Source organism: Sitophilus oryzae, unplaced genomic scaffold (assembly GCF_002938485.1).
Source record: "Sitophilus oryzae breed Bouriz unplaced genomic scaffold, Soryzae_2.0 scaffold_829_pilon_pilon, whole genome shotgun sequence".
In the NCBI taxonomy this organism is placed as follows: domain Eukaryota; kingdom Metazoa; phylum Arthropoda; class Insecta; order Coleoptera; family Curculionidae; genus Sitophilus; species Sitophilus oryzae.
Window position 1 is genome coordinate 1,293,639 of NW_022147449.1, and position 12,235 is coordinate 1,305,873.

Sequence of the window (12,235 nt, forward strand, 5' to 3'; positions counted from 1 at the left end):
GATGGACGTACTCCATTGCGGTTCGTATAAATAGTGACGACGCGTTTTCGCGATTATCAGTTAAATTTGTAACATTTACAAGAGATTGAAAAATTCTGTTTTGCCGATTTATTGGCTCTATTGTGTGTTTCGTCATAATGGCTAAATATTCGGTGAGTGTTTTATCATAATATATTTATCCGGTACAATAAGACAATCAAACTCAATTTTATTTCAAAATTTAAAATGTGTTTTTGAGGCTTCGTTTTCAATAGAGCAATAGAAAATCAAAAAATTGTATTTGGGGTTTTTTGGAGTTAATAGCGAATGAACGCAATTTATTTTTTTTTTATCCAACGCGGATATTTTTTTTAATTTTATCATAACTGAATGTTTAATAGTTAGAGTTATATGATTAATTTCTCCAACAATTCGACAGTCTATAATACCAGAATTTACAGCACTAAACAGGGTATCCTGATATTCTCTGTACAGGGTGAGTCAACGATACATTTGTTTCGAGATTTACAAAAAAATGTTAAATATAAAAGTTATAGGGAAGGTTAAGATTTTTTTAGACATTTTAAAATGATTATAGAGTATACAGGATGCTTAAAAAAAGTGTGGCGGATTTTTTTTTAAATGCAACACCCTATTTTTTATTTTTAGATTCTGGGTAAAATTCTATAACCTTTTTAAACAGTTTTATTTAGCTCGACCCGTACGGTATTTATTTATTTGTTTGTTTATTTGGATCAAAATTAGAAATTGAAATTTAACTACCTTCCTGTTGTCAGATTGATCTGAAATTTGGTACACACCTTTAGTTCCGATGACAATACAATATAGTAATATCAATAACATTGTAAATCTAAGATGGCCACAGGTACAAAATGGCGGATTTCATATTTTTCCACAACCCCCTCAATATGGGTAGGTACATTAGTAGAATACTGTGATTATGACAAAATTTAAAATCCAAGATGGACGTCGTTACAAAATGGCGTATTAGGTGAGGGCATGAGTAGTCGTGTCCAGAACAGTTGTGTCCAAGATTGTGTGACGTTAGAAGGACAGATAAAAAAAAATAGGTGATTTGATGTACCTACGTAGTTAGCGGTAGCTTTACCACCCAAGTTAAGGTAATAGGTTAAAACGTGCTGAGGACTGTATTGCATTAGGGTGGCTAAAATGTAATGTCGCAAGCGTTTTCCCCCCAAGATTGGGCGCCTCTTGTTGTATATTATAGCCTTGCCCCTCTACTGGACCTCTGGGGGGGGGTCGACCGTTAAAATGTCCATTACTCGTGGGAACAACTTGGAAACAATAAATAAAAAAACAAACAAAAATAAAAAATCGGTAAAAAAACTTTTAAGTTAAACGGTTTTATCTTATGTGCACTGAAAACTAGAAAATAATAATAACAATTAGGTATTTTGAACTTCTAGTTCAGAAATATTTTAGTACTAGGCAGAATAGCTTTTAGGCATATTAGACTAAAATAAAAACGTGGGGCACATTAACTATTCCTGTTATACTTTCTTCTATACTAAGTGTGGATTGCATCGACTTACTATAATCGTAACTGGAGATTTTGACAATCAATAACCAGCCGTGGCGGCTTCACCAGCGAACGCCGAGCTCATGATCTACCAAAGTATAAAGATATGCTTTGCCATAGGTAGGATTTCAGAGGGGCCCCACGTTTTTATTTTAGTCTAATATGCCTAAAAGCTATTCTGCCTAGTACTAAAATATTTTTGAACTAGAAGTTCAAAATACCTAATTGTTATTATTATTTTCTAGTTTTCAGTGCACATAAGATAAAACCGTTTAACTTAAAAGTTTTTTTACCGATTTTTTATTATATATAATATTATTTGTCAAGATTAATATATTTTGTAATATTTAAATTTGTTTAAACAAATGTTGGATTTCAGTGTGGTAAAAAAATTGTCAGTAATGCCATTGTTTCTGAAGTTGGACAACTAATATTTCGTAGGAGAATTTTATAGAGATGAAAAAAATAAGATATATGTGAAGATATTTTAGTTAGATGCTACAGAGGGTGTTCAAAATATATTTATGAAGTTCAACTACTTAAATTTAAAAAATCTCAAATTTTTTAAATGGCCCAGCCTATATATTGTCATTTTTTCTGATTCAGATTTTACAAAACTATTCAACTTTTATTAACTATGTCATATGCGTATTTTTAATAGTTGCGATTTATTCCAATTTTTTCTATTTTTACCCATATTTTTAATACAATTACGCTATAACATAGTTGCCAATGACAAAAAATTAATAATTATCAAAATTTTGAATTTTATTTTGAATTATTATTGAATTTTAGTTTAATTCATTTTAGTGACATTTTTGAATTGTGAGTAGTTGAAATTCATAATTATATTTTGAACACCCTATAGCATCTAACTAAAATATCTTTACATATACCTTTTCCTTCAATTTTATAAATTTCTCCTTCCAAATTTTAGTTGTTCAACTTCAGAAACAATGGCATCATTGACATTTTTTACCACACTGAAATCTAATATTTGTTGAAACAAATTGAAATATTACAAAATCTGTTAATTTTAGATATACAGGGTGTCCCAGAAATAAGTGCAAGTATTTTAAGGGGTGGTAGATCTCGATAAAAGAAACATGTTTTCTCTTTATCCTTTTTCAAATAAGTCCAAATTAACGGAGTTATTTTACTTTGAAAATTTCCAAAAAAAAATGATTTTTTGCTAAAATTTTGAGAACCACTGGATCTTTTCTGGATTTTCTTTCTTGTAAATTTACTTTACTACCTATGTTGCCATATTATCAAGAAATTATTTTTTTTAAATACAAACTAAAAAAATTTCCAAAAATTCCGAATTTTCAAAAATGTTTTTTCGCGAAAATAGCTCTTAGGCGTGTTTCTGGGGTTGAACTATACTATCAGTTAAAATACTTGCACTTATTTCTGGGACACCCTGTATAGAGTTTCTCGATTATAAGTAGAGGTACAAAGATGCGAAAGAGTGTGTGTGAGATATGAGGAGACTCGATCCTTTCGTAGTCGACCTGGAACTGGTAGAAAGAGATATACCACGGATCGTGATGACCGCTTTATTGTGTCAACAATGTTAAGAAATCGGCGTCTTAATGCTATTCAGGTGTAACAACAGCTCCGCTCCATTTTACACCCTGTAGATACAGGGTGTAGGGTACTAACACGAAGCACTTTAGGAGATACATTTATACGAATATTTTTACTTATTTCTATTAAAATATGCTGCCGAAGTTTTCCGAATACAATTCGGACAATCCTTATTATTTCATAATAACTAAAAGCAAATTGATGTTCCCTTATAGTTTGCTGTATTGCTCCTCCTGATCTCAATGGCTTACGTTATGTCGGCTCCTGCAGAGGTTGATGTTGAAGCTGAGCAGATTGAGAAGGAAATCGACGACGCTGATGCTGAATCGGCCGTGGCTCCAAAGAAAACAGCTAAAAGAGGAATCTATGGCGGATATGGTTATGGATATCATTACCCACATTACAGTTATTCCGTTTATCCAATCTACAAATCATATGGTAAATATTTATCTTATTATTACCTTATTACTTTAAATTAAAGTAGGGATGCCAACTGTGAAAATAAAAAAAAAATTGTACGACTGGGTAAAACGGACAACAGGCGAAACTTTTGTTGAAACCTCGTCCACACGTTGGTGAGAATTTAACTAAACGTTGTGTATACGTTAGCCGGTTGCTGGCCCTTCTTACTCTTTTTAAAAATATCCCACCAAACCAAACCCATCTTATCTCACAAACGTTGTTTCGAGATAATACGCAAAAAACTGTTTTAGCAAATTTTTGAAGCGTTAATTTACAAATGCCCATTGAGTGGAATCATTGTTTTGTATCTCGCTTTTCTAGAAATAAAAATTAATATTTAATTTTTCACAACAGGAAAAACACAAAAATAATTCTGATAAGGCGGGTTTTGTTGAAGTATGATGCATGTTATACAGGGTGGCAATTTTTTTTTGGCAAAAAAAATTTCTTTTTGGATTTTTTTTTAGTTTTTAGTTAAAAAACATAATTTCTTGATAATATGGCAACAGAGGTATAAGAGAAAATGTGTTTCTTTTATCGAGAGGGGGTGTCCCAGAAGTAAGTGCAGGTATTTTAAGGGGTGGTAAGATCTTGATAAAAGAAACACATTTTCTCTTTATCGTTTTTCAAATAAGTCCAAAATAACAGAGTTATTTGTTATTTTACTTTAAAAATTTCAAAAAAAAATAGTTTTTGCTAAAATTTTGAGAATCACTGGTACTTTTCTGGATTTTCTTGGAACTACCAAGAAATTATGTTTTTTAATTAAAAATTTCTAAAAAAAAATTTCTAAAAAAAATTTCAAAAAATTGGGAATTTGCAATTTTTTTTCGCGAAAAGAACCTCATAGGCCTGTTTCAGGGGTTGAACTATACTACCAGTTAAAGTACTTGCACTTATTTCTGGCACACCCCGTATAATATGATCGACAAAAAACGCCGTCAGCGATGGCTATGAAATGAAGTAGTAACTAAGGTATTTTCCAGTAGTTTTAAGAAAAAAAATTTGAGTATTAATTTTTGTTTTTTTACGAAGGATATCACGGATATGGCGGTCATGGATACGGACACGGATACGGACACGGATATTACCCATATTACTCTTTAGGATACGGTCATGGATATGGTCATGGGCATTACTGGTAAACTACTTACTGGTATAACATATGCGAGTGAAATAATATGTATATTGTCATAATTTTTTGTACCGTTTTGTAAATTTTTGTACCTTATTTATATAAATAATAATTTAAATTTAATTTACAATTTTTTTTAATAAAGAAATTTTGCATACCAGTTTAAGTATTTTTATTTGATGAAAGTACACTCAAATGTAATAAAGAAAAATTTATGGTTAGGATTAAAATGTTACATTTTTTTTATTTTTAGCCCAATTTTCTTGATTTCTTTAACAAATTGTATATAAATATATCAACTTAAATTCGTAAACTCAGTTTATTATGAACTTTAGTATTTCACTTATTATACAGTCTCTGTCCAATAATTTCCTGAGTAAATTTTTTAAAACATTATTTTTCGGTTCAGCTGCGTTAGAAAAGCCACATTAAAAAGAAAAACGAAGAACTAAAAATCAAATTTAAAAAAATGCTTCTTGGACGAAATTCAACGTTATCAATACATAATAAATTACTACTTTACCAACAGGTTCTCAAACCTGTATTAATTTACATACATATTTACGGACATATGGCATACAATTGTGGGGTTGTGCTAGTAAAAGCGATCAAGAAATTATTCAGCCATTCCAAAACAAGTACTAAGGAGAATTGTCAACACCCCTTGGGTATTTCCGAAACCGTGACCTCCACAGGGACTTGGAAGTGGACACAGTTACCCAAACTATTACCTCATTCGCCAAGAGACACGAATAACGACTTCACCACCACGTCAACGTTGAGGCCATTCAGGTACATCCAGCTACCTAACCTCACACAACTCACATCAGAAGGCTTAAACAGATCAAACCCTTGGAACTAGTTAATATGTGTTAGTGAAAAGGCAAATAAATAGTGGTTGTGTACGCGATAAGATTAGCGTAATTAAGTAAATACCTTGGTTAAAAGAGCAAATTGAACTTAATTGCGCTTACTGCCAGTGGGCCTTAATAAGGTTGTAATTTATTTTTATTTCAGTAAAAATTATTTTTAAATAGTGTAGTTTAAATTTGAGAAAAAAAAATTTGGAAATCGATTAGAGAGTCATTAGTTATTATTGATTATTTATGTCAGCATGAGAAAAAACAATATGGCGATATTATTATATAACTTGATAATATTTGAGGGGTAGTTTCATCTCGTTGGAATTTGACTTTCGAAAAATCCGTTGGCCAAAAATAAGCTTTTTACGTCAAGCAGTTTAAGCAGAATCGTGGTTAAGAAATACCCAACTTTTTGGAACACCCTGTATGATTTTTTAAAAAATTTCAAAATATGTAAAAAATCCAAATAAATTATGCTGGTCCAAGCATTTTCCCGAAACACTAACCGTTTTTTAATAACAGATATTGTAATATTTGAGGGGCGTTTTCACCCTCTTGGTATTTGAAATTCGAGAAACTCCTCCTTATCGAACCTCTACACCCCACAGTCAATCCGTTTGTCAAAAATCAGCTTTAAACGTCAAGCAGTTTAAGCAGAATCGTGATTACTCAGTGGTCATATTTTATGAAACACCCTGTATAAATTTATAAAAAATCTTAAAATTTGTAAAAGATTTTTTTCCGAAAAACTTTTTGTAAAAGAGTTTTTCCGAAAAACTCACCGGTTTCTAAATAAAAAATATTTTAATATTTTAGGGATAGTTTCACCACCTTAGTATTCGAGTTTCGAAAAATCCCTTCTTATCGAACCTCTACACCCTAAAGTCAATCTGTTTTCCACAAAACAGCTTTTTACGTCAAGCGCCTTAAGCAGGATCGTGATTAATCAATGACCAGATTTCTCGGAACACCGTGTATATATTTTTAAAAAATCTTAAAATTTGTAAAAAAACAAAATAAAATGTACGTGTACGCGTTTTTTCGAAAACTTGACCGTTTTTTAAACAAAAAATATTGTAATATTTGAGGGGTGGTTTCACCCTCTTAGAACTGGAATTTCGAAAAATCCCTTCTTATCGAACCTCTACACCCTAGAATCAACCTGTATGACACAATTTAGTTTCTTACGTTGAGTGGTTTGAGCAGGATCGTGATTAATCAGTATGTCAGTCAAAGGATTTTATATATTAATATAGATTATATTTTGTAATATTATATGGAAAATATATAGGATCATCAATAGTCATTTTCAAGCCAACTGGACGCCATTTTTTTCAGTAATACAGGATTTATTATAGTAACTTATTAACATTGCATACTACAATTCTCAAATTGAAATGCCAAAACAGTAGCTAAATCTATGCAGGTTGAGTCTTAAAAGAAGTGCAAATATTTTCTGGGCTGATAGATATAGATAAAAGAAATATCTCTAACTCTTTTCCTTAAATTTTGGCATCCAGTGGATTTATTCTGTTTTGGTTCCTCTAAATTTAATATATACCTGTGTTCATGTCATATCAAGATATTATAGTTTTAACTGAAAATTAAAATAAAATCTAAAACAAATTGCTAAAGTACATAATTTTTACATTTTAAAATTTTTATGTTGTGAAAAAAACTCATAGATGTTGTACTGTGATCTTTCAACTTTCAAGTTTCTTCAAGAGCAACTTTCAAGTGTCTTTAAGGACTGGTAAGATAGTTAATAATAACAAAAATATTAAATATTCTTCATTTTTATTTTGCCGTATATACATAGAACAAAGTACGTAAGTACATATACACATACACATATCATTTACCAATAGTATCCATGGCCTCCAATACCTCCATACCCATGATATCCACTTGAATAATACGGATAGTAATCTAATCCATGTCCGTATCCTCCGTAATAATCTAAAATAAAAAAAAAATCCATTAAATACATACATTTTTAAGATAATTTTTGATTAATATGATATAATTTAATAGTAATCTACCGTAATCTTTATATAATGGAGCAAAGGAGTAGGAATAATGCGGATAACTGTGTCCGTATCCATATCCGTATCCTCCATATCCATAGACGCCCCTTTTTACTGTCTTTCTGGGCAGATAAGTATCTTCCTTTTGCAAATGAGAGCCGTCAATGAGTTCTACAGCATCATGAACAACTTCTGTTCCACAGGAACCGATTGCAATAAAAGCAAGAAAGAATAATAGGAAGAACTAAAATAAAAATAATCTATGAGAAAATAGTACCCGAATACCGATATGATCGGAAAAGACCGGCGTCAAAGACGTATTCTTCTTTATTTTTTTACAGCATTTACTGTCAGTTGACTTTAAGCAAGTTGTAATTTATTTTTGCAAGTTGTAATTTATATGGCAAGTTGTAATTTATTTTTATATTGAGTAAAATGATTTTTAAATGGTGTAGTTTAAAATTTGAGAAAAAATAAAATTGATTGGAAATAGATTTATGTGTCTTGAAACGTTCTGTCTTTTTTAAATATTTTTATAATTAGTGTTAATTTTTATGTTAATTTTTAGCAAATGACCTCATCGATCGAAAGAAAAACCGCGTCAAGGATTGTGGAAAAGACTGTAGAATGATAATTTTGGTGAGGTCAATCTCTCGACGTCTTTTACTAAAAATTGATATAAAGTAAACTAAAAATTACATAAATTTTGTCAACACTAATTATAAAAAGATAAAAAAAAAGATAGAACGTTTCCAGTTACACATATCAATTTCTAAAAAAAGAAAATATTTTTACGAGGGGTAAACCGCAGAGGGAAAAGTGTACACCGTAATTCCTTTTACTCAAATAATTCCTCAGAATTCCTCGTAATTCCTTCGGAATTCCTTGGAATTCCTGGTCTTCAAGGTCAAGGTCAATCATTCAAGATCTTCCTTGGAATTCCTTGGTACGAACTCGGTAACTCTTTCAGTCTGAACCAGCGTTGCCACCGCTGTTTCGCAGTTCCGCTATGAATTTTCTGGTGATTTTTATAAATGTCTAATGTCTCTATAAGTACTAGATCTAACAATAAAAAGTACTATTACGAGATTTACGTTTTTTAGTTAAATTTTAGGATTAATAGGGGATCATGAGGTAAAAATACTGGAAATATGTCGGCACTTACTTATTAAAATTAATTTTTCTCGGAATTTTTTGAAAATGATAGGTACCTAGTTATACTCGTATCTATAGGAAAGGAAATTAATAAAACTTCAGTTGCACGTCATAATACGATCACCAGTAAATTCCATAAGATGATGCATGGTATCATTGATGAAGTGCACCTAAAGTTGTATTAATTTCCCTATAGTATATACCTAGGTATTATTCCGAGGAAATGAAAAAATCAACTTTACACTTTCTGAGTACTGAATAAAAAAATCTTATGAGGGTTTCTCTAAAATGGCGAAATCAGGGAACGTTATAAGTAGATCTCTCGGGGGTGGTTCGGCCGTACTATTGGAAAATATTTTAGATATATATTCGAGGGCACAATATTAAATTAAAAGAATATCTAACCTGTAGATATTTGATATTGGGAAATTTTGGAAGCGAAAACGGATAGTAAAAAATCGCCTGCAAAACGTTTTTCTTTAAATTTAGTACTACCTATTATAGTATTCATGGTTTACTAATGTTCGTTAATTTTTTATAAAGTTGCTTGTAATTCCTCTTAATTCCTGTGGAATTCCTCTAAATTTCTAAGGAATTCCTTGGAATTCATTGGAATTCTTACGGAAATAATTGGAATTCCTAGTAATTCCTATGGAATTCTTTGGAATTCCTCGTAATTCCTTGGAATTCCTGTAGAATTCCTTCATAGTGTACACCATAATTCCTCTGCGGTTTACCCCTCGTATTTTTACTTAACATAAAAATAAATTATCAGTTTCTTAAGAAAAACGAGCAGTAGACGCTATTAAAAAAACAAATAAGAATACAGGCCAAGTAATGACGTCTAGGTCTTGACCTCTCAAAAATTAACATCGATTGTCATTACCCAGCCTTCTTCGACGCCGTTTTTTTCGATTATTTGGTACTATATTTGATTAAAGAATAAAATAAGTATATTAAAAATTAATAACTAATATATTAAATTTATATGCTTCAAGTGGAGTATTATTAACAGTGTTGCCGATTCTTCTTTAATCTTTCTACTATAATCAGAGCTACTAAATCTCCAAAAGATTTCTAAAATTTCAAAAAACTCAACTTATTAATTAATAACACAGGAAAATATAGTTCAAAGCATAGAGCTTTGACCATGACGTCATTTTATACCGTGTGCGTCTCAAAAGTAGCTCACCCCTATTATAATTATTTTAATTTTTCAAATAAAAAACGAGATTTGGTATGTTAATATATGACATAAATTATGATTGATTGACGTATACAATTGTTCTTGATCCTACCTTCCAGTTTTACCGGAACTGACTTTAACAACGTTGGTAAACATTGTACGGCACAACGTTGTTAGAAGTATTTCTTTAGATTAAATTTCTCATTCTGATAGCCAATTCCGGGATCCAAGGATTATAGATTCTTATCCCGTGATTTCAAAAGGGGATCCCGATCCCGAAAATTGGAAACTCTAAAGCTTCATTCAGAACCTCCCAATTAGTGAAATAAATTAGTGGTTTCAATTACACATTATACTTTTTAGTTTACGATCATTCACAATATCCAAAAAACACAACTAAAATTAATAAAATATCCTAGCAACAGGTTGCGGTAGTCTGTTGTATCCATAGAGAAAGCATAATATTCAGCTTATAAAACAATAAACTTTTGATTTCTAACCACAAAACATCCCCCTTTAGAACTTCATCTGTCATGTTAAGAAATGAAAGTAAATAATAAAGCGCCTCTCGTGTTTGTTCGCACTCAAAAAATCAATTAATGCCTGTATATATTTTTAATATATTTATAAATGTACATTTTTTTAATTGTAAAGTAATATATTACATTTAAATGGAATATATTACATAACAATTATGTCAATTACAGGATTACAAGCTTGTTTTCTAACATTTTTTAAATAAAACCAATTATAAAATTTCAATATATGTAGATATATTTGTCGTAGGTATGAAAAAAATAAAATATAAAATGGACAAACGCTTACTTACATTGCAATAAAACTTCCACATTTAGTTTTGCAATCCAAACGCAATATTTCTATTTCACAAATAAAAATATCCTATAACACTAAAATCACTGAAACTTCCACAGCTGACAACGAAAACTGAAAAATATAACGGCACTTTTAGTTTTGGACCTGCATATCAACATTACGCTGTACTATTATGTGTTTGTTGTTGAAATAATATAAAATATCTAATTATAACTTGTAAATTTTAATATTTTAACACAGTAGCGGCTCGTGACCATTAGAACCAAAGACATTATAAAAATAGACCGAACATCTCATTCATAAATACTCGTTGGTAGTGTATCAAACATTCCAATGTGTCAAACAAGGACAGAAGAGACAGAGAAGTCTAAAATTTCCGACCTCGGCAACTAGGCGCATTTGGATTGTTCTAATGGCCAGTGGCGTATCGTTTTTTGGAACGAATTTAATTAGTAAAGTAAAAGTAAAGTAATTAGTAAAATTTTTACTCCATATTAATATACTACATTAACACTTTTTCGTCAGATGAGTTTTGTTATAAGGTCTAATATAATAATACAATTAATATCCCACATATACTTATGTTGAAACGTTAGTAGTTTTCGAAAATCACCCCAACGTCGATTTTCAATTTAAACTTTCAGTTACTTCTATATAAACTTTCAGTTACTTTTGAATATTTACAGGGTGGCTCAGGCTTCCGAAACAGTTCTATATTAGGTTTGTGGTTGGTGACTTTTCTTTCAATTTTTTTTCAGAATATGGAGGCATTTAGGCATATTTTAGACATTTTTGTAAACATAGATGGCCGGAACATATTTTCAAACCAAAGTTGTAGATTTGCCATTAAATTTCCATTCCAGAAATACCTAGGATTGCCACTTGTCCTTTTTTGAAAAGGACAGTCCTTTTTTGGAATAACTTGTCATTTTGACTTTTTTTTACTTAAAAAGTCATTTTTATTTACGTATTTTCCCTGAGAAAATTACCTACAGCAAACAGAAATATTCTTTTCGCCCAAATTTAATTAGGAATGTTATAAAACTTAACTTATCAATAAGTTTTTCTTGTTTAGAATAGGCAACATTATTTAGAACTTCCCGTTTAATCTCAAATGATAGTTTCGGTTTTAGTTTTACCTTTTTTTATCTTAAAAAGAACTTTTCAAAATTAGTACCTAATTAGTAACGATTTAGTTAGTTCGCAATCGATAGCTTCCTGTGAAGTACTGTGTAATAGTTGTTTAATCTTGTATTATTAATAACTTCCTATACCTAAAATCAATATTAAATGACAAAATAGTGTTTTTTTGAAAATATAAGACAACATTTGACTTTCGGTAAGACAACATTTGACTTTCGGTCTTCTTCTTGTTCATTATGATGGCTCTGATAAGAGGCAATTGCCTTTTAGTCTCGCAATAGAAGGCATTTATCATTAAAA

At 30.6% G+C, this 12,235-nt stretch overlaps 2 protein-coding genes across 2 annotated transcripts; one reads left to right on the plus strand and one right to left on the minus strand.

The window, feature by feature from the left end:
- The first annotated feature begins 31 nt into the window (after positions 1-31).
- Positions 32-4,863, plus strand: LOC115889712 (annexin B11-like). The gene is made up of 3 exons (XM_030909779.1): positions 32-152; positions 3,346-3,568; positions 4,628-4,863. Exons 1-3 carry the CDS (start codon positions 138-140, stop codon positions 4,735-4,737), a joined length of 348 nt encoding a protein of 115 aa, XP_030765639.1. The 5' UTR covers positions 32-137; the 3' UTR covers positions 4,738-4,863.
- Positions 4,864-7,386: 2,523 nt separating this feature from the next.
- Positions 7,387-10,845, minus strand: LOC115889708 (shematrin-like protein 2). The gene is made up of 3 exons (XM_030909770.1): positions 10,788-10,845; positions 7,633-7,861; positions 7,387-7,549 (listed from the first exon to the last, which is right to left on the minus strand). The coding sequence occupies exons 1-3, from the start codon at positions 10,806-10,808 to the stop codon at positions 7,449-7,451; spliced, it is 351 nt and encodes a 116-aa protein (XP_030765630.1). The 5' UTR covers positions 10,809-10,845; the 3' UTR covers positions 7,387-7,448.
- Between the last annotated feature and the right edge of the window lie 1,390 nt (positions 10,846-12,235).